Source organism: Diadema antillarum, unplaced genomic scaffold (genome assembly GCF_040938485.1).
Source record: "Diadema antillarum isolate AM-2024a unplaced genomic scaffold, OU_Dant_1.0 seq00001602_RagTag, whole genome shotgun sequence".
Classification (NCBI taxonomy): Eukaryota; Metazoa; Echinodermata; class Echinoidea; order Diadematoida; family Diadematidae; genus Diadema; species Diadema antillarum.
In genome coordinates, this window is record NW_027272316.1 from 304,699 (window position 1) to 325,967 (window position 21,269).

The window sequence follows — 21,269 nt, forward strand, 5'->3', positions numbered from 1 at the left end:
TATTACGCACCGCGTAATTTCTACTTTTCCTTGTTTTAGCATTGTAAAAAGCCGAAAGTTACCGTTATTCACTTTTAAATGTAAAAGCAAACAAGCGACATTCATTTTAGAATCTTACGGAGCTGACTGCTATCCTAATCCATTTCCAAACGTGAAAGCAAACATCCGCTATTTGTTTTAGCATCTGAGCGGATTAATACCATTAATCATTTCTAAATGTTAAAGCAACAATCTGTTATTTATTTTTGCATCGTACGGAGCAGAGTATTACCGTTATTCATTTCAAACATCCGACATTTATTCTATTATCGAACGGAGCCGAATATTACTGCTGTCCACTTCCGAAAGTGAAATGAATCATCTAACTATTATTATTTTATCATCGCATGGAGCCGAATGTTGCTGTTTTTCATTTTTGAACGTCAAGGCAGACATCAGACATTTTTGGACCTTCAAATGTATAGCTGAATGTTACTGATATTTATTTCGAAATGTACCATAGCAAATATCCAATATTTTTTTTTATCATCGTATGGGGCAGAATGTTACTGCTATTCACTTCCAAACATGCCAAACGTAAAAGCGATCATTCGACATGTATTTCAGCATCTTCCGGAGCTGAATGTTATTGACATTTACTTTCGAACGTCAGGTGAGCACACATCCGGCATTTATTCTGTCAGCGTACGGAGTTGAATATTATTGTTATTCATTTCAGAACATCAAAGCAAACATTTGACATTTATTTTAGCATCTTCAGGAGCTAAATGTTATTGCAATTTACTTTCGAACGTAAAAGCAAACATCCAGCATTTGTTTTATCATCGCAAGGAGTTGAATATTATTGTTACTCTTTTCCGAACGTCAAAGCAAACATCAAACATTAATTTTACCATTAAACGCAGCTGAATGTTACTGTTATTCATTTCGAAATATAAAAGCAAACATCAGACAGTTGTTTTAGCATCGTATGGACATGATGGAGCAGAATATTACTGCTATTCACTTCCGAACATAAAAACGATCATCTGACATCTATTTTAGCATCTTCCGGAGCAGAAAGCTATTGCTATTTCCTTTCGAAAGTATAAGGAAACATCCGACATTTATTTAACCATCGTACGGAGTTGAATGTTATTGTTTTTCATTTCCGAACGTCATAGCAAAAATTTGACATTTATTTCAGCGTCTTCCGGAGCCGAATGTTATCCTTATTCATTTCTGAACGCAAAATCAAATATCTGACATTAGTTTTAGCACCATACGGAGCTGAGTCTTATCGTTATTCATTTCCAAAAGTATTAGCAAACTTCCGACATTTATTTTAGTATCATACCGAGTAGAATATTACCGTTCATTCATTTCCACAATTAAACGCAAACCTCTGACATTTTAGCATCTTACGGAGCCGATTGTTACCGCTGTTCATTTTCAAAAGTAAAGGCAAACATCCTACTCCTTTTTTTTTTTTTTTTTTTTGGCGGCGCTATCGGGCCACCAAAGTCTTTATTTCTGAAATTTTGATATCATTTCCGATTTTCACTCAATTCATTCATATAAAAGTTGATTCAATTCCACTTGACAAGCATGCAAACAATCAGTAGGAACTATAACAGAAACCATGTTGAACATCGATAAACGTCGAACATCGATAAACATCGGATAAGTCGAAGAAAATTCGACGTACGCGTACCTCGAAATTCGCGTACGTCGAACCATTTTCTTCAGTCCCGACGAATTCGAGGTATCCGAGTTTGACTGTACTTAGTTTGAAAAGTATCATTGCATTATGTACAGCAACGAAAAATTGCTGTCGTGACTTATGGGACATTTGAGGACCACCGTTTTTCACATGGGAAAGTAAGTTCTGAAATATTCTTACACACAGAGTCTCTGGAAAGATATTTTCTTTCCTGAATGTAGCAAAGGGTTGGTGCTTACCCTGAGCCAAGTGGTATGAATATCTTTGGTACAGTAGCATGATAGGGAAAACCAGTGTGACTGATGGGACACAAAAACGTGACTTATGGGACACTATCAACTACCACATTTTGAGATTGAGAAAATAATATTTACTGATGCCGGAACAAGTTCTAGAACATCATAAAACCAATCTATGACCAAAGAACATTCAGAAAATAAGCCATCTGAGAATTACACAAGTTGAATTATGGTCATGATAGTGTATAAGAAGTGATACATAAATTCTGCAAAAATTGGCAATTTTCATGAAAAATGAAGGTTTTTTGGACGTAACTCCACTCCACATTCACCGATGTTCACAAATGAGGTATCAAAATATCCGTTGTGAAAGGCTGCTTTGAGTAAACAATACCAGATCATCTAATTAAGCTTCATTAATCATCTATACTCGATAGTTTGATTTTCATAAAATGCAACCTTTCCGTGGAATTGACCAATTGACAAGTGCATAAAACTATAAGGCTGCATTCACATACAAGTATATGGTATTCGCTATTCGCTATTCGGGCACCTGTACTGTAGTACACCATCACCCGCACCATCAACTCCCCATCCGATGCAGTGAGGATTTCTTCCTCCTACATCCCAGCAATCTTATTAACAATTTCTACACTGCATCAGAATGTCAGTCTACGTGCTTATTTTTGCTAAAGGGCAAATCCACACCAAAATTGTCATTATTTCATAAACAAGAGAAGGGTATACGCTGCAAGAAAATCGAACAAGCTCGATTCCCACTTGACTAATGTTAACGTTGCTATACTATTCGCAGCTATTCGGTACTTTCGAATAGTGCCCTCTTATGTGAACCGATGTTAGGAAATCCTATCGTTCGATTCAAGCTATTCGCGTGCCCTCGAAAACGAGCACCGAATACCCGAATAGTAATTAGGAAGATATCTACTTCTATGTGAACGTAACTGCGACTAGCCCCAACGCCACAGTAGTTGTTTTCAGTGGCATGGGTGTGCGCACGTACTCGTAAGTAGACACACACACACAGCGATCTATAGCGAACTACTAGCTTAGTACCTTGCGACGGTAGACACACACACAGCGAGCTAGCTGCATGCGCGCCATGTGGCGGCGAATGCGTGTAGATTTACATATATATGTATGAGCGTATTTGCGCGGACGTTACTAACACAGTCGCAGTGATCAAAAATTATTGCAAGAGGTATCTTCTAGACAATATCCCCGGTCCAAGACGTGGAGCTAGTGAAAAACTAACCTCACCATCGGATTCAGCATATCCTAAACTATACTCGCATGGGACACGCTGGTACCAGTAGCGAAGCAGACGCCGAGATATCGAGATAGGTGTGATTCTAACGACATTTACACCAATTTATGGTCGGAGTCATGTACCAGCGCTTTGATAGAATATGGAGCAAAACTTCCTCCTTCATATGATACCAAATTTGTTAGGATTCAATAGCGACATGGACCGGGGATTTTGCAGGGCAAGTCCAAGATAAGGTCCCCTCAGAAGGCAAAATTTCATCTTTGCTCAATATTGACATGTTTGGTATCATTTTGAAGCTTATGAGTTGAAGTTTTGATTTCCATGGAGGAAAAAATTATATTACGTAAATTTATGCAAATTTCAAGGGCTTCATTTGCATAAATGTGAAACACAGCGTTACGTATGGGACATTTATAAAAATTCATATTAATTCAAAGGAAAGCAAATGATATTTGATTAATATGTGGACATAAGAAGTTCATCAAATAGTTTAACTTGGTATGAAAATTTAGGGATTATGCAAATTATTATGCAAATTAGCTCGTGTCCTATCATGAGATGTCCCATACGTAACAAATTGAGGTCATTTTTTTAGGTTTTTTCTGAAATTGCTAAGGTTATATTAATGCCCTTTTGGAAAGTTCTAATTTATTGTTTAGAGAAATTAAATACCACAGAAAAAAGAAAAAACAGTAAAAGGAATATTTTTTATAAGGCATTGAAATAATGTTACGTATGGGACAAATGTGTTACGTATGGGACATCCTCATACATAATGCATGTGAATGCATGTAGCTAGCTGGGGAGGTCTCTCAGTACACAAATGGTCAATCATCCTGAAGAAAGCATCCCAACATTGTCACTACTTTTTGAGTTATAGACACTTTAAACAATACATGTACTTGACTGAACAATTTTCAGAAAGGGGGAGGGGAAAATGGCAAAATACACAATGAAAAAACAGCATTAAAGGGATGGTATAGTTTTTTGTAGAAATGGGGATTCAGTTTTCAACATTTAATGAGATGATTGGAAACCAATTATATGAATTACTAAAGAGCATACAATCCTAAGACTAGAGGAATTCAAAGTTTAGTGATGGAGATCCAATTTGAAATGGTTGTGATATAAATATTTAAAAAGAATATAAAGTAAAATGATTTTTTTTTATTGCAAGTGATACACAAATTGTCCTTATTCAGGTTTCAATAATAGCCACGACAAAATTCATGGGTATACATACTGAGGTGTGACTCGAATCAATGACCTGACTGCTAGGCAGACATCATATATCTACTCGATCACTTGGGTTCCACGCAGCAGGTATTGCTTATTTATAAAAATTGATATTTCTTGTGTCAAGTTGTTTTTTATTGAAACGAAATGGCAAACTGCCCTTCATCAATGGAAGTAAACACTTTAAACTATTCAATTTTTCAGTAGTAACTATCCTGATAAAAATAGGGCATACCCCATACTCAGGTTGGTCATGAAAATATAGAATATGATTAAATATGATTATGATGGTAAATATTTGGGGAATATTGTTCCCTTGTCAATCTGGATCAGTATTTGAGTAGTTTCAACTGATTCCATTTCAATAATTATGCAAAAATTTGTTTATGGGTATTTTGCAAAATTATTTTGCAAAACACCCATAAATGTGTCTCTCCACACACTAAACGAATGGGGAACAAAGGGCATGCATACTCAGGTTGGTCATAAAAATATAAAAATATGATTGAATATGATTAGGATGGTGAATATTTGGGGAATATTGTGTCCTTGACAATCTGGATCAGTATTTGAGTAGTTTCAACTGATTTTACTTCAATAATTATGCAAAATACACATAAACATGGTTCTTCACACACTAAATGAATGGGGGACAAACTGTCCCATACGTAACTGTCCCATACGTAACACGTCATGTCTGTCTTTAATTAGAACCTGTAATTAGAGCTTTTTACCCAATGACACGAAACTTACCTATGATAATCTTGAGTGTTGTGACTTTCATCACAGTGAGTTACAAGTTGTAGAATGAAATACTTTCAGAGAGTTTTGAGGTTGAAAAAAATGTTCAAAAAACCAAAATTTTTCTGGTCCCATACGTAACGGCACATATTTTCTCTTCTAGAATATAATTGTGAAGGTAATTTTTCTCCATTTTTTGCATGATTATACTTCTCCTAGATATCAATCACCATGATAAAGTTTGATATGATCAAAAGCCATTAACACTATTTTTCAGGTCATAAAAGTCTCTGAATGTCCCATACGTAACGCGCGTGTTATCTTGGACTTGCCCTGCAATAAATGCGATTTTTAGCACAAAACGCGGGGTCAAAACAGTATAGGCGCACAACTCCATTGTGTTCTATGGGGCTTGCGTGTTGTAAGATAGGAGCGCGTTTTGTCCGAAGGTTAAGGCAGTGCGCGATCAGACACCCTAGCTTTACAACTTTTCACATTTCTCTGTGGACATGACCATCAAATTTTCAAAATAGTCAAATCTCATTCATTTTGGTATCAAATGAAAGCCATCTTTGACCATCTTGTTAAAAATTACATAATTAACTTTGCTATTTAAAATATGTGCATAAAATCAGCATAATTAAATTTGACATAAATATCTGAAAAATATGATGAAGTTAAATGGATGTAGCATGAGAAAATGAAAAAGGAGGTAAAAACTTTGCCTTTGTTTTTCAAAGTTTAAGGGTTGAACATCATTACCAAATCATCAAAGTGCAAGATTTTCTATGTGTTAAGCTTCAGCGAACATCGCAAATACGATCATCAATAATGTCACGGTGTTACGGTAAAAACTGATATTTTTAGAATAGTTTGAAAATTACAAGCACAAAAGGAATTATTTTGATAGCCCAAATCATGACCGCATGTAGCTACCATATAGTACTAAAATGATGGTAAATCGCGCATTTCAGTGTGTTCCTAAACAGTGTGAAGTCTTGCTGCAGCTTCCCTGGTATCCTAAAGAATTACCGCTAGGGCATACTGAAGCTAGATCGATGTGTCCACCAAAAGTTAATCTCACTGGAGGGCAAGTCCAAGATAACACGCACGTTACGTATGGGACATTCAGAGACTTTTATGACCTGAAAAATAGTGTTAATGGCCTTTGATCATATTGAACTTTATCATGGTGATTGATATCTAGGAGAAGTATAATCATGTAAAAAATGGAGAAAAATGACCTTCACAATTATATTCTAGAAGAGAAAATATGTGCCGTTACGTATGGGACCAGAAAAATTTTGTTTTTTTGAACATTTTTTTCGACCCCAAAACTCTCTGAAAGTATTTCATTCTACAACTTGTAACTCACTGTGATGAAAGTCACAGTACTTAAGATTATCACAATTAAGTTTCATGTCATTAGGCAAAAAGCTCTAATTACAGGTTCTAATTAAAGACAGACATGACGTGTTACTTATGGGACAGTTACGTATGGGACACTTTGTCCCCCATTCATTTAGTGTGTGGAGAACCATGTTTCTGGGTATTTTGCATAATTATTGAAGTAAGATCAGTTGAAACTACTCAAATACTGATCCAGATTGTCAAGGAAACAATATTCCCCAAATATTCACCATCATAGTTATATTCAATCATATTTTTATATATTTATGACCAACCTGAGTATGCATGCCCTTTGTCCCCCATTCGTTTAGTGTGTGGAGAACCATAATTTGCAAAATTATTTTGCAAAATACCCATAAACAAATTTTTGCATAATTATTGAGGTGGAATCAGTTGAAATTACTCAAATACAGATCCAGATTGTCAAGGGAACAATATCCCCCGAATATTTACCATCATAATCATATTCAATCATATTCTATATTTTTTATGAACAACCTGAGTATGTATGCCCTGTTTTTATCAGGATAGTTACTACTAAACAATTGAATAGTTTAAAGTGTTTACTTCCATTGATGAAGGGCAGTTTGCCATTTAGTTCCAATAAAAAACAACTTGACACAAGAAATAAATAGATGAGCAATACCTGATGCATGGAATTCCAGTAATCGAGTAGATGTATGATGTCTGTCTAGCAGTCAGGTCATTGATTTGAGTCACACCTCAGTATGTATACCCATGAATTTTGTTGTGGCTACTACTGAAAACTGAATAAGGACAATTTGTGTATCACTTGGAATTAAAAAAAATCATTTCACTTTTTTGGTTGTTTTTGATATCACAACCATTTCAAATTGGATCTCCATCAAATTAACTTTGAATTCCTCTAGTCTTAGAATTGTATGCTCTTTAGTCATTCATATTATTGGTTTCCAGTCATCTCATAAAATGTTGAAAACTGAATCCCCATTTCTACAGAAACTATACCATCCCTTTAATGCTGATTTTCATAAGTGTATTTTGCCATCTTCCCCTCCCCCTTTCTGAAAATTGTTCAGTCAAGTACATGTATTGTTTCAAGTGTCTATAACTCAAAAAGTATCTACAAAGTTGGGATGCTTTCTTCAGGATGATTGACCATTTGTGTACTGAGAGACCTTCCCAGCTAGCTACATGCATTTACATGCAATATATATGAGGATGTCCCATACGTAACGCATAAATTTGTCCCATACGTAACATTATTTCAATGCCTAATAAAAAATATTTCTTTTACTGTTTTTTCTTTTTTCTAATAATAATAATAATAATAATAATAATAGTGGCTACTTGTATAGCGCACAGGTCCACTTTTCAGTGCTCATGGCGCTTCAAAAATGAAAAGATATCATATATTTACATGCATATACATATTGAAACATTTCAACAAAGAAGAAAACGGTAAACAAAAACAAATATATACCAAATAAAGAATACAACAAATACCAATTAAAAATACAATATTGATCCAATAGTAATGGCATACAGCAATTACAGTCATCAGTATGAAAGGAACAGATAAGTTTTAAGTTTGGATTTGAATGACTCTGTAGATGACAGTTCCCTTAAAGGGAAGCAGTCCTGAGATTTTCACTGTACTGATAATTAAGAAGAGTAAAAAATATAAACTTTCACCAATTTATACGCTTGGACATCAAAAATTGTCTCCGTACGCGATTTTTGAAAAATAATTCCTGCAAGCGATCGTGTAAGAGCCGGCAAAAAGATGCTACGTAGTGCATGCCCTACTCACCAAGTTGACAGCCGTGCCTGTAAAAACCAATTTAAGTGTTCAAATGATTAATTGCAATTTTATCATATAATGTGAAAGTTTGTGGTTTTATAATTTCAAACAAAATATTTCAAGCTTAGATCTATATAATTCACGAAAAATTAATATTGTTAACATGAATTTATATGTATTTTAAAACCAAATATACCATGAACTTGACATCAAATAGGCACGGTCCTTTTCTAGCTTCCGTCCGTGTTGCATACTTCTTAGCGTAGAAACCACTCTCGCGCGCAAATCCTTACCATACCAATACACAGTACACTCGACTCCGTCCAGTCGATTTTGGCATTCAAACCGAAGATAACCTGTGCATGAGAGAGTCGAATTCTTCAAAGAAAATATTGTTTGTATCTCAATATTTCTGTAAGTAGTCAGATAATCGCCTTTCCTCAAAAAAAAAATATGACGTGAGCCGGGAAGGGTAAACACAGGGGGTCGTAGGGATATGATTTCGCTCCACTTTGCCGTGCATGTCCAGTCGGCACTGGCAGCAGCTAGCTCAGTGGCACTGTACTGCAGTCCAACCCCGGCTGCAGGCCCACGGTAAATTAAACATAGCTAGCCACTTTCCTTACCTCTCTACGCTTTTTTCCCTCGGTTCTCTTCGAAGTCGATGCTCGAGGTGTTTCTGTTTTATAACTCATGTGAGCAAATGGTCGGGATTGCATCTGGTTTCAGGAGTTTTCTCGGTTTATAACCGAGGGCCACAGCCTGCCGGTCCACGTAAAAACATCGCTTCTCAAATTGTCCACGCACAGGTAGGTCACAACACGATTTCGAGATTTTGTAGGCCCTAAGTTTCTTATGTTCGGCATCGTTGTACCGATATTTCCCAGCCATACAGCTCACCTTTCACGATACTTTTGTGGGTCTGGGACGGAAAAAAGGATTTTCCTGGGAAATTTTCTGCACGATTCGAGCAAAACTACTGATGTAAGATAGCCTGACCAGACGACGCTGAATGCGGTCGCCCCTATAGTGTACTAGCAGGCCTGTGTAGAATCGTTTCTACTACACTCTGTACGTACTATAGAACATGCATGAGCGGCGACAGGGCTGCAGCTGCGCTTGAGACTGGAAAGTGCGAAGGGCAAACCGCGTACGGAGTTGTACCGTCCACACGTGCGAATATAATACACAATACATACACACACACACAAACACACACACACACACACACACACACAACGTAGAAACAATGTCAAATACGAGTCGGAGTAGCCACCGACGTCTTCATGCATCCGGGTAAACTAGGGAGCGTACGGATATCGAGCAGAACACGGCTGGGAAGAGTTGTGCATCGATGACATATGACTCTCCGACAAGACTTGCTCATTAGCATATTCACCATGCAGAGTCACACTTTTTCAACCAAAATGTACGAGCTTATTTGGTGATTTGAAAGTTTGTTTTTGGTGAAAGTAGTTCATTGGAGGTACCAACAACAACATATTTTTTTAAATTTCGTGAGGACTGTGTCCCTTTAACTGAAGAGGTAACTGATTCCACAATTTTGGTCCCATAACGGAAAAAGCACGATCACCATACCCATGTTTTACTCTGGGTGTTTGGAGTAAGAATGTATCTGATGATGAACGTAGCCTTCGTGTCGGATTGTATTTTTGAACAGAATTACTTATGTATATGGGGGAAAAAGAATGAACTGAATGATGTACTAATAACAGAATCTTGAAAATAATCCTTTTTTCTACAGGTAACCAATGTAAGGAACGGAGAACTGGTGACATGGAATCAAACTTATTAGTAAAAGTTAACAATCGGGCAGCAGAATTTTGCAACCGTTGAAGTTTTGTGACATCTTTTTTTGGAAGATTACACAATAATAAATTCGAAAAATCCAACCGAGAAGAAATCAAAGCATGAATAAGTATCTCAGCTGCAGATTTAGACAAATATTTCCTCATGAAACTTAAATTACGCAACTGATATCGAACATTCCGCTGAATATTAGTTACATGACTTCGAAATGACATTTCCTGATCAAATATGACACCTAAATTACGGGCTGTTTTAGACGGAGTAATGCAAGTGCTACCGATGTTGACATGACATGACTGATAATCAACTTTGCTTAACATATGCTTTGATCCCAATAACAGAAACTCAGATTTATCATCATTTAGTTTAAGGCCATTGGATGTAAGCCAAATTTTCAGGTCTTGCAAACATGCTTCGAGTTTTGCAATGGCGGATGACAATGAAGACACAGTGGGTTTAAAAGACAAATAAAGTTGTATATCGTCCGCATAACAATGATAACTAATACAATGCTTGCGATCTGTGGTATTTAATTTCTCTAAACAATAAATTAGAACTTTCCATAAGGGCATTCATATAACCTTAGCAATTTCAGAAAAAACCTAAAAAAATGACCTCATTTTGTTACGTATGGGACATCTCATGATAGGACACGAGCTAATTTGCATAATCATTTGCATAATCCCTAAATTTTCATACCAAGTTAAACTATTTGATGAACTTCTTATGTCCACATATTAATCAAATATCATTTGCTTTCCTTTGAATAAATATGAATTTTTATAAATGTCCCATACGTAACGCTGTGTTTTACATTTATGCAAATGAAGCCCTTGAAATTTGCATAAATTTACGTGATATCATTTTTTCCTCCATGGAAATCAAAACTTCAACTCATAAGCTTCAAAATGATACCAAATATGTCAATATTGAGCAAAGATGAAATTTTGCCTTCTGAGGGGACCTTATCTTGGACTTGCCCTGGAATACTACTTTCCTGTGCATGGTGCTGTGCGCATTCTTACAAGTTTCACCATAAAAAGAGCCACACTCACTTGGATTTATGTGTATGAATGAGAATTTGCATTGTAATAATTTTTATGTACATTTTCCATTACATCTTAGAAAAAGAATAATAATTATGGTACATTTTGTGCCACACAAATTGCTTGAATATTTTTTTTTTTAATTGCTACTGTAATTGCTGTGTGGGTTCACCTGGCTTCGTGACCAAAGGTATTAAAATCAAAGTTTCAAATTTGTATGTCATCTTTACGTGAATTGGATTTTCAAAGAGTATTGTAAACCCTAAAAGTTCACTCAGAAATATTTATCAAGCTTTCGATGATGATAGAGTAAATTATGTCTCAAAACATAAAATATATTTTACTGAAAGAGCAGTGTTCCTGACTGTAACGTGTACAAACGTATGACATTTCACGGCGTTACAGTGCAAAGTTTTTCTTTACTTCGTTGTTTTTGTTAAGCTGTTATGATTTCAATAATTTTTTGTTTTATCTGGAAGTGTCATACTGTGATGTCAAACATTCATCATGAATCATCATTTCATTCTATCTAACGGAGAAACACTATGAGCTGTAAGTAAGACAACAGGATTCTCCATAGGTTTTCTCCACACATTTCAGAGGTCACAGTGTTACAGTCACGGTGTTATGGTGCACTTGCTGTATTTATAATCTATGTCGAATAGTTTTCCTGTCAATTGATTTTTTATCAAATTTTACTTCATTATTATCACTGAGTCTCTAGTACATCCAATGAACAGATCGATATATCAAAATGTTAATTAACTTCACAGAGTTTGGTCAGTAAACAAAGTGCACAAAAACCCATGTCCATTTTGCGTCACGGTGTTACAGTGGTAATTAATTATGCATAACTCATTTACCCAAGAAATTTTTCTTCCTTTCTTTTGTTTTCAAAGTTGCTTATGATGAGATCTATACACAATAAAAAATTGCTCTCAAGTGTTACATTTTGATTATTATTTACATTTGATGAGTGAAATTATACTCAAAAGTGTCACGGTGTTATCGTAGAATTGCCCTTAACCAAATTGAATGGGGTTTTCTGCAAAATAGAGCTAAGATGATTCCTTTTGAAGTAGCATTTAGACAGTTTAATCATATTGGGTGTTATCAATGCGAAAATTTGATTGTAATTTCTTTTGGGGCATAGTGTAGTTGTCTAGATACACAGCCCAGTAATGTTTCCCGAACTGGCATTGTTACTAAAGCGAGTTGGAATTGGGGCTTGCGATGACTTTGACTTCGAGTAGTGGTAACGTTAAACTTAGAAGGTCCAAGGAGAGTTTTGTTGACCGAATGAGAAATTTTCCTGTTACAGTTCTCAGGCCTATAGATTCTAATATTGATAGATCAGCTTTAAATATTTTACTCTGGTGGAGACGATAGAAAAGTAGATAGGCACCCCTATTTAGACACTCTAGTGTACAATAGTCTAGAAAATGCGAATTGATACTAGCTAAACTTTCTATGATAAGGTGCCTTCCAGTACAGCAGCTTTCCCATAGACTCACACACGTAAATACATTAGACTTCTATACTCACGAACCACAGCACAAGTTGGAGCTTGCGATGAATTCGGGTGGAAGGAGTTTTGTTGACCAAATGAGGAATTTTCTTACTGTAAAAGCAGATATTTTTGCCAGGTAAGAGTTTCATGTGTTTTAATTCGGCGGAATCAAGACATCATGTACATGTACAGGAACATATGGCAAGCAAAAATATTTGCGTGCTTTGGTTATTTTCACGATAGTTTCTGGTTGCGCGAAATGCAAATCGCAAATTTAGCGAGACATGCACGCATACCTTCTGCATTCTGCACGCACTGTACTTCACAATAGTGAAACACTACGCTACACTCGCGAAGCAGCGATTCATTAAAGAGCTTTATTAAAGTAAATTTTTGTCGAGAACTTTCAATGGTACCCCGGCCCTATCATATTTGGTATCTACATAAAGTGGATGCAGCAAACTCGCGAAAACATTTAATTATCTGTTCCTTTTGTCACTATCAACTGTTCCCAAAAATTTCATCCAAACCTATTCACAACTATTTATTTACATACATGTATTATACGAATTATGTATAGACAGGCAGATAGACAAACAAATAACCCAAAGCAGGTAAAAAACAATATTCTGGTGGAGGTATTAATAAGCATTGATCCATATAGCCATTCTGTTTTCCCATAATCCAACAAGAAGTGTGTATCAGACTCCCTCAGCCTGCCTTTTTTCTCTCTCTCTTTCTCACTTAAAGGACAAGTTCACCTTCATAAACATAAGGATTGAGAAAATGCAACAATATTAGTAGAACACATCAGTGAAAGTTTGAGGAAAATTGGACAATTGATGCAAAAGTTATGAATTTTTTAAATTTTTGTGTTGGAACCGCTGGATGAGGAGACTACTACAGCTTGTGAGTCATATGCGTACAACAGTATAAAGAAAATATAAAAGAAAATTCAACATATTTTCACTTTTTTCGCATAATAAAAGAGCAATTGACTTGCCTCTTTCTAAAGGCAGGGGAAATAATATTACCCATAACATTTATCGGTAACGAGTCAGGGGAATGTGTACTTTTTTCAAAAGATGGAATTTTGTGAAATTCTCTTTATATTTTCCTTATATTGTTGTACGCATGTGACATCTAAGTTATTCATACACTGCAGTAGTCTTCTCATCCAGCGGGTACTGCAAAAAAACTTCAAAAATTCATAACTTTTGAACGGATTGTCTGATTTTCCTCAAACTTTCAATGATGTGTTCTAATAATATTGCTACATTCTCTCAATCCTTATGTTTATGAAGGTGAACTTGTCCTTTAAGACTTGAGCAGTTCCAGTGCTTTTCTTTTTCTTTCTTAGTGTACCAAACTTCCTTGACCCAACAGATTCTCTGGGAAGTTTTTTCCCAAAAGGTCCAGTGAAAGTGCTAAATTCTACTTCTTCCTATATATCCCTGAAGTGGCTTAAGGTATCATCATGAAAATTAGTATGTACGCTGTATTTATGCATGTTCTGCCTGACAGCGATTCTCTTGGGAATTTTAAGGTCATAGGAAGGTCAATGACCAGGTTAAAATGCTAAAATTTTACTATTTAATACTGAAATTACACTTTTTCTCCATACCTTGAAAATTACACAATGCAAAAACTTATAAAAGGGTAATTACACTGTACCCTTGTCAGCAAGTTCGTCAGCATGCTTGTTGGTAATTGCTTCTTCAAAATTTCACCCTTGTCGGGGCATTCAAGGGTGATAATACACAGTTGGCGAGATCCATGCGCTGTAATATCAGTCCACAGATGAAATGATTAGGTATCCAGTACCATGGACTTCCGTTATAACAAAGTCCTTGGGACTGGCAGTTTTCTTTTGTTATAATTTCTTTATAACCCAACAAATAAACAATGAAAATACATTTAAAGTGGATAATGTTGCGGCCTGAATTCTTACTTTGTTGTAACTGGAATTTCGTGTTTGTGTTTGTTATAACAGGAGCATGGCGTGCACTGTTATCAGGCTGAGCTTGTGAATTTGTACCGTGAAACCCCGTTATAACGAGGTCAGTGGGACCGGCGATATTGCCTCGTTATAACCGGTACCTCGTTATAACCGTACGCATCAAAAACAAAGAAAAACATAAGGATGACGTTATAATATACCCATTAACGAAAGTTAAGAACATCCTTTGCGTTTTATTATACAATTATGGCTCATTATTATCGAGAGAATAAAGGGAAATTATTTTATATCTATATTATTCTTATTTCTATATTATATTAAAATCAGATTGTATAAAATGCGTTTGTTAAATTTTTCTAAACGCCAGCGCAAATAAAGTAACATAATTGCGATGTTTACCGTAACTTGCGAGATATTTTTACGCTGTTGGTGTCAAGCGGGAATGCGATAATTTCATGAATAATCTTATACAATGCATGATCGTTGCGCCCGAAAGGATTAAAGTGCATTGTTGTTTTTTCTTCCAAAAATCTCTTCGCGTTTTGTACATCTGTTCTTGAAAAATATGCGACAAGATTGAAGTTAGAAGGTTGTGATCCATTTTACGCAGATCTGTTCCTCATAGACCATTCTGAAAGAAAGAAAATCTTCATTGTGAAATGCCTTGTTGAAATTGTGATAATGAGCAAACCCAGATTTATTCAAATTGTTAAATGCGTTTGTTTCTTTTTTTGAACACCGATTAAGTAGCTTAACATGCGTTATTTAACTATTTTTACGCTACTGTCAACCAGCGAGATCGCGATGATTTCAGAATAACATACATGCGTCGTTTACCGTAACTTGCGGGGTATTTTTACGCTGTTTGTGCCCAGCGGGAATGCGATGATTTCATGAATCATTTCGGCTGTAATCTTATAAATGTATGTTCATTGCCCCCGAAGGGATTGAAGATGCGTTGTTCATTTTCTTCTTCGCATTTTGTACGTCCGTTCTTGAAAAATATGCGACAGGACTGAAGTTAGAAGGTCAAGTTGTGATCCTTTTTACGCAAATCTGTTCTCGTAGACCATTCTTAAAGAAAGAAAAATCTTCATTGTGAAATACGTTGTTAAAATTGTGATAATGAACAAACCCAGATCTATTCAAATTTTTAAATACGTTTGTTTCTTCTTCTGAAGACCGATTAAAGTAGCTTAACATGCGTTATTCAACTATTTTTTCACAACTGTCATATCCGGCGAGATCGCGATGATTTCAGAGTAACATACGTGCGTTGTTTACGGTAACTTGCGAGGTTATTTTACGCTGTTGGTGCCCAGCGGGAATGCGATGATTTCATGAATCATTTCGGCTGTAATCTCATACAATGTATTATCGTTGCGCCCGAAGGGATTAAAGATGCGTTCTCTATCGAAAATCCCTTCGCGTTTTAATTTTTACGCTATACTGTCACCCGGCGAGATCGTGAAGTCATTAATTATTTCGGCTATAATCAAACACTCATACATGTATTTGCTAACCAGCACAGGCGAAAGAACTGGAAGTCGGGACTACAAATGGAAAGGATAATAATGTTGAGTTGCACACGCATTCCAATTTCCATATTTGCCACGAGTGTCGCTACATGAAAAGTTTTTGAGTGCGTTATCTTTTTTCCATTGTTGCGCTGTGGTCTGACCTATAACATTACGCATGCGTGTGATCTCGCGAAAAAGAAAATCGAATGATTATGTTTAATGATTTAGTAGGAACATCTGATGGTATTAATGTGTCTTATTGCGTGGTTTAGAAGAAAACATGGAAGGAACTGTTCTCTGCAAAACTGGAAAAAGACATGGATAGCGTGAATTCGATTTTCAATGTTTCGTTTGTCGCGTGTTTGAAAAGCGGCAAGTCAAAAAATGGTACCTCGTTATATCCGATCAAATTTCTTATGTTTTTCTTTATCATGATGCGCCGAAAATGTCCTCGTTATAATCGGAATCTCGTTATAACCGAACTCGTTATAACCGATTCGTTTTGCCATAGGTTTACACGCAAAGGAAAACGGGACCGACGCGATCACCTCGTTATAAGCGGTTCCTCGTTATAACCGAACTCGTTATAACGGGGTTTCACTGTATTAGGATGATCTTTTATTGAAAAACCTTCCAACTTATTACCAGCGTACATTTTTGGAAGGTGCCATTGAAAGATGTATTGTTATCATTCTAATTACATTGAACTGAAACATCATACACATGTAACGATAAATTGGCCTTGGAAACTTTGTCACCACCTCTAGAATTTGGCTGCCATGACAGCAATGTGGACCTGTACATCCTATTTCCTATACTATAATACTCGAAGTTGTTGTTGTTGTCGCGGCCTTATGTATTTCCTGTTTTATTCCGGCGTTGCTGGATTGTCTATCTCCTCCCGAGCCGTCGGCTCCGGGCAGCTGCGACCGGTGCCGTCGGCCGCAGGAGAGTATCCTGCATCGAATGGCGCGGGTTTCGTCCCCTCTCCGCCTCCATGTCGACGTCGAGGACGAAAAAGAAAAATTAATTAGCAACATGCATAATGCATTTTTGTGCGTGACGAAAGAGCCAAGCGTTTTAATATTCACCAATCCTGCGCTGGACTCCTACTTTCTCGATAGTGCATCATTTATCTGGCAGAGACAGTGGGATACTAAAGATGATGGGTGCAGCGAAATCTTTGACATCTTCCGGCGGACACGCAGGCACGCACACAATGTACTCTCGGGTGGGCACGGTACGCCAGTGTGTGGCCTGCGCCTGTGTGTATGTATTGACGATGGTTACATGAAACACTATCTGCTTTCGCGTGATGGGACTCTCATATCGTATAATACACGGCGCGCGCGATCATACAAGGGCATTTACGTACAGTGACGTTCGCCATTGGCATTGGCGTGCCCTAATGAAAACAACGAATGCTGTTATTTTATTGTATTTTGCACAACTGCAGGATACTATACATATGCATTGATCCAGATGCAGCTCAGGTACGTCATTTAGTTTACTCTCAAGCGGGTATCATTGTACTCAGACTGTTTAGAGACGGCTAAATATCCACTTAAATTTTGTCCTTGCCGATCGTATCCTTCCATATCAGATTACACGCGCCGCTGTCCATTCATTTACTGTAGGGCTGCTGTAAACATGAATATTCATAAGATGAGCGGACGTAGAGGAAACCCTCGCTTTGCCGACCGCTTCTTTTTTTTTGAATTTCCAGGTGGAAATAAAATGGGTAATTCTATGGTCCATCACACCAAGTTTTGTTGATAAAAATAAAAAAGAGGGAGCAAATGAAGACAAAAATATTCTTCTTTCTCCCATAACGAGGGAAAAGAGTTAAAGAAAAAATACGAGGCCCTGAGATGCATGGATTCCAACAGGTGCCTACTTATTAAACCTAATGACTATAATATGATCTCCCCCTCCACAAATAATAGTGGAGATTATAGTGGTAATATAATAACGATAATGATAATAATAATAATAATAATAATGATAATAACAATAATGATAATAATGATGATAAAATGTACCTGTGTCTGAAGCAGATAAACGGGTGGTTCTATGATCTATCAAACCAAGGTTTGGTGATAAAAACTAAAAGAAGAGAGCAGTATAGTGAAGACGAAAATATTGTATTTCTCTCAGCACAATAGCAACAAAAACACAACTGGGGTAGTCCTGCTCAGCACAAGATTGAGTATGTTAGTGCAGTGAAGCAGTTTTTGACAGTTTGCGCAGGACTGTCTTCAGAAAAGCTTTTTATCAAGAGCAGAAAAATGGGGGAAAGAGATTTTTACAATTCTTAACAAATTAACATTTCTGCCTCCCTATGTTGATCATCCCTATATTATGACTCTACTCTCTCCTCTCCCCTAATGGTGCCTCGCTCGGGTGACTACATTTGACTACATTTGTTTGACCAATATTGCAATTTTATGTAGCATTAAATCCTTGAGTTTTTACCTTGAAAATTATAAACTATTTTGTTCATTCCGTAGATTTTATTATAATCTCGACATACTGAATTTCGCATGTGTTTCGTAATCTTTCGTAATTAGCATGTTGCACTAAACGCTTACATTATTTCTTTGGAACCTACATCCTACAAGCATTGCTTTTTAGTAGGTTCCTCATATTTACACATCATTGTATTACATGTCCTTATACATTTGTGAAACTATGTCTAAAATTGACTGTTGTGTTAAACATATTTTACTTCAAAATCAAATGGAATATGTAACCTGAATATGAAATGTGAAATTTGGAACATGATTAAAAAAATAATAATAATTATACAAATGTTAGTAATAATAAAAATGATAATAACAATAACAATATTACACTGTAATAATGATAATAAGAGAATAGGCCAATACAAATTAATGGGGAGGGGTGCTATAATCCATAACTAAGAGTGGGCGGAAGAGACGCAAACAGGTACTGGATTGTTTTAATGTTTAAAAATAAATATCAATGATAACGAAGCTATTTGAAATAAGTAACCTTGAGAGTAACCTTGACATGACGGACAAAAAGATTCACTATCCTTGACCGATAAACTTTTTTTCTGAATTCCCTTGAGTCATCCCCATGTCAATGAATTATATAAAATAGCAATGAAACCGAATGACTATGATCTCCCCTCCCTGAAAATAATAATAATGGTAATAATCATAATCATAATCATAATCAATGATTATAATGATAGTAAAAACAATAAACAGTATCAATGAGATAAACAGGCGGTTCTAAATCCATCAACCCAAGTTTTGATTATGAAAACAGAAATGAGGGAGCAAATGAAGACAAAAATAATCTTTGTGTATTTCTTCTGTCATAACGTGGTTGAAGAAATATTAAAGAAAGAATACGAAGCCCTGAGACCCGTAGATTTCCACGGGTTTCTTATACTTATAAAGCCTAATGACTACATGATCACAATAATAATATAACAGTAGGAGCATAATAATGATAACAATATGATAATAATGATGATGTTTAGTCTGAAGTATATAAACGGATGGTTCTCTGATACATCGAACCAAGTTTTGGAGATTAAAAACAAAAAGGAGGGAGCGATTGAAGACGAAAATATTATATTTTTTTCTCATAACGTGGGAAAAGAAATAGGAATGAAAAAAAAAATGCGATGCCTTGAGACCAGCCGCGGATTCGCTCGGGTGCCTGCATGGATGCAAGAACAGGGGGTATAATTAATATCAAAGTCATACAGTGTCAATAGCATCTCCCCGTTCAGACGGGAAGAATCTGTGGGCAGAACTTTCGGAGAATCTCATCAAGCGTTTTTTGGTGATTTTTCCCTGAATGTTTGTTTGTTTGTTTGTTTGTTCTGCGAGGGTGAAAATGTGTGTGAGGGCATGGTGGTCATGAGTAGAAGAGAGCACAAGTAACTGTTCTTTTTATTTCATCAATAAAAATGTGTAAAATCGTATATATGAGAGGGAAAAAAAGAGTAAAACCCCTCAGACCCGTGGATTTCCACGGGTGCTGCTAGTAGTATTAAGAATATGAGATGAGCACAGTTGTATTATACAACACTGACCTGGGGTGTGATAGTACCCCTCGTTATGGCAAGAGGAATCATCTATAGGATGAATGACTACACAAGGACAAGTTATTCCGTATACTGTAAAGCTTGTTTTGGTGAAGAATTGTTAAATGCAATATTTATAATTTATTTATTTTACAAATATGCTTGAATGGACAATTGGTACATTGTATAATGATTTTGATATTGATATATCTTTGCTAGTGCTCAGCATCATGACTGACCCAGCTGTATCATGTGTGCTTTCGGACACTGAGGACAATGTTGTAGAAGATGAGGAAGAGGACATTCGTCTACAGGAGAGTATCCGTAAGGATCTGTTCACAGAGTTTGGTGCAGCCACACCTATGAAACTGTCAAGGGAGAGTGTTTCCCACAATCGTGAGGCCATGAAAGTCTTCCTAAGGGTGCGACCCTTTACAAATGGAGAAATTGAAGAGGGAGAGTCTCAGGTGAGATTTTTATACCTACAACTTGTAGTACATGTACCTTTGCATTTACCCTGATGTGCAGGCCAAGTACAGTGTAGTAAGCCAATTTCATTTTTCAAAGAGAAATGTTGATTGGGTGTTAAAGAGCAGCAACATTAGTAGAACACATCAGTGAAAGTTTGAGGAAAATCGGACAATCGATGCAAAGGTTATGAATTTTTAAAATTTTGGTGTTGGAACCAGTGGATGAGGAGACTACTTGAGTTTATGACATCATGTGTGGACAACAATCAAGTGAAGAAAATATAAAGAAAATTCAACATGCTTTCACTTTTCTAGCATAATGGAAGAGCACTTGACTAACAGCTTTCAGAAAGCAGGGGGAATAAATACTACCCTTAACATATGTCAGTATCAAGTTGATAGAATGTGTAATTTTCATGAAATATGAATTTTTGTGGAATTGCCTCATGGACCTATTTTTGATGTCGG

The 21,269-nt window shown here is 36.3% G+C and overlaps 1 protein-coding gene across 5 annotated transcripts in view; it reads left to right on the top strand.

Moving 5' to 3' along the window:
• LOC139711016 (uncharacterized) overlaps positions 1–21,269 on the top strand; it is a 239,463-nt gene that overhangs the window by 28,238 nt on the left and 189,956 nt on the right. For 4 of the 5 annotated variants that reach the window (XM_071622933.1, XM_071622938.1, XM_071622937.1 and 1 more), the window contains exon 2: positions 20,551–20,798. In XM_071622933.1, coding sequence (XP_071479034.1) covers positions 20,562–20,798 — 237 coding nt within the window. In that variant the 5' untranslated portion in view covers positions 20,551–20,561. The remainder of the gene's footprint in view (positions 1–20,550; positions 20,799–21,269) is intronic. The other variant, XM_071622935.1, reaches the window with a different exon arrangement.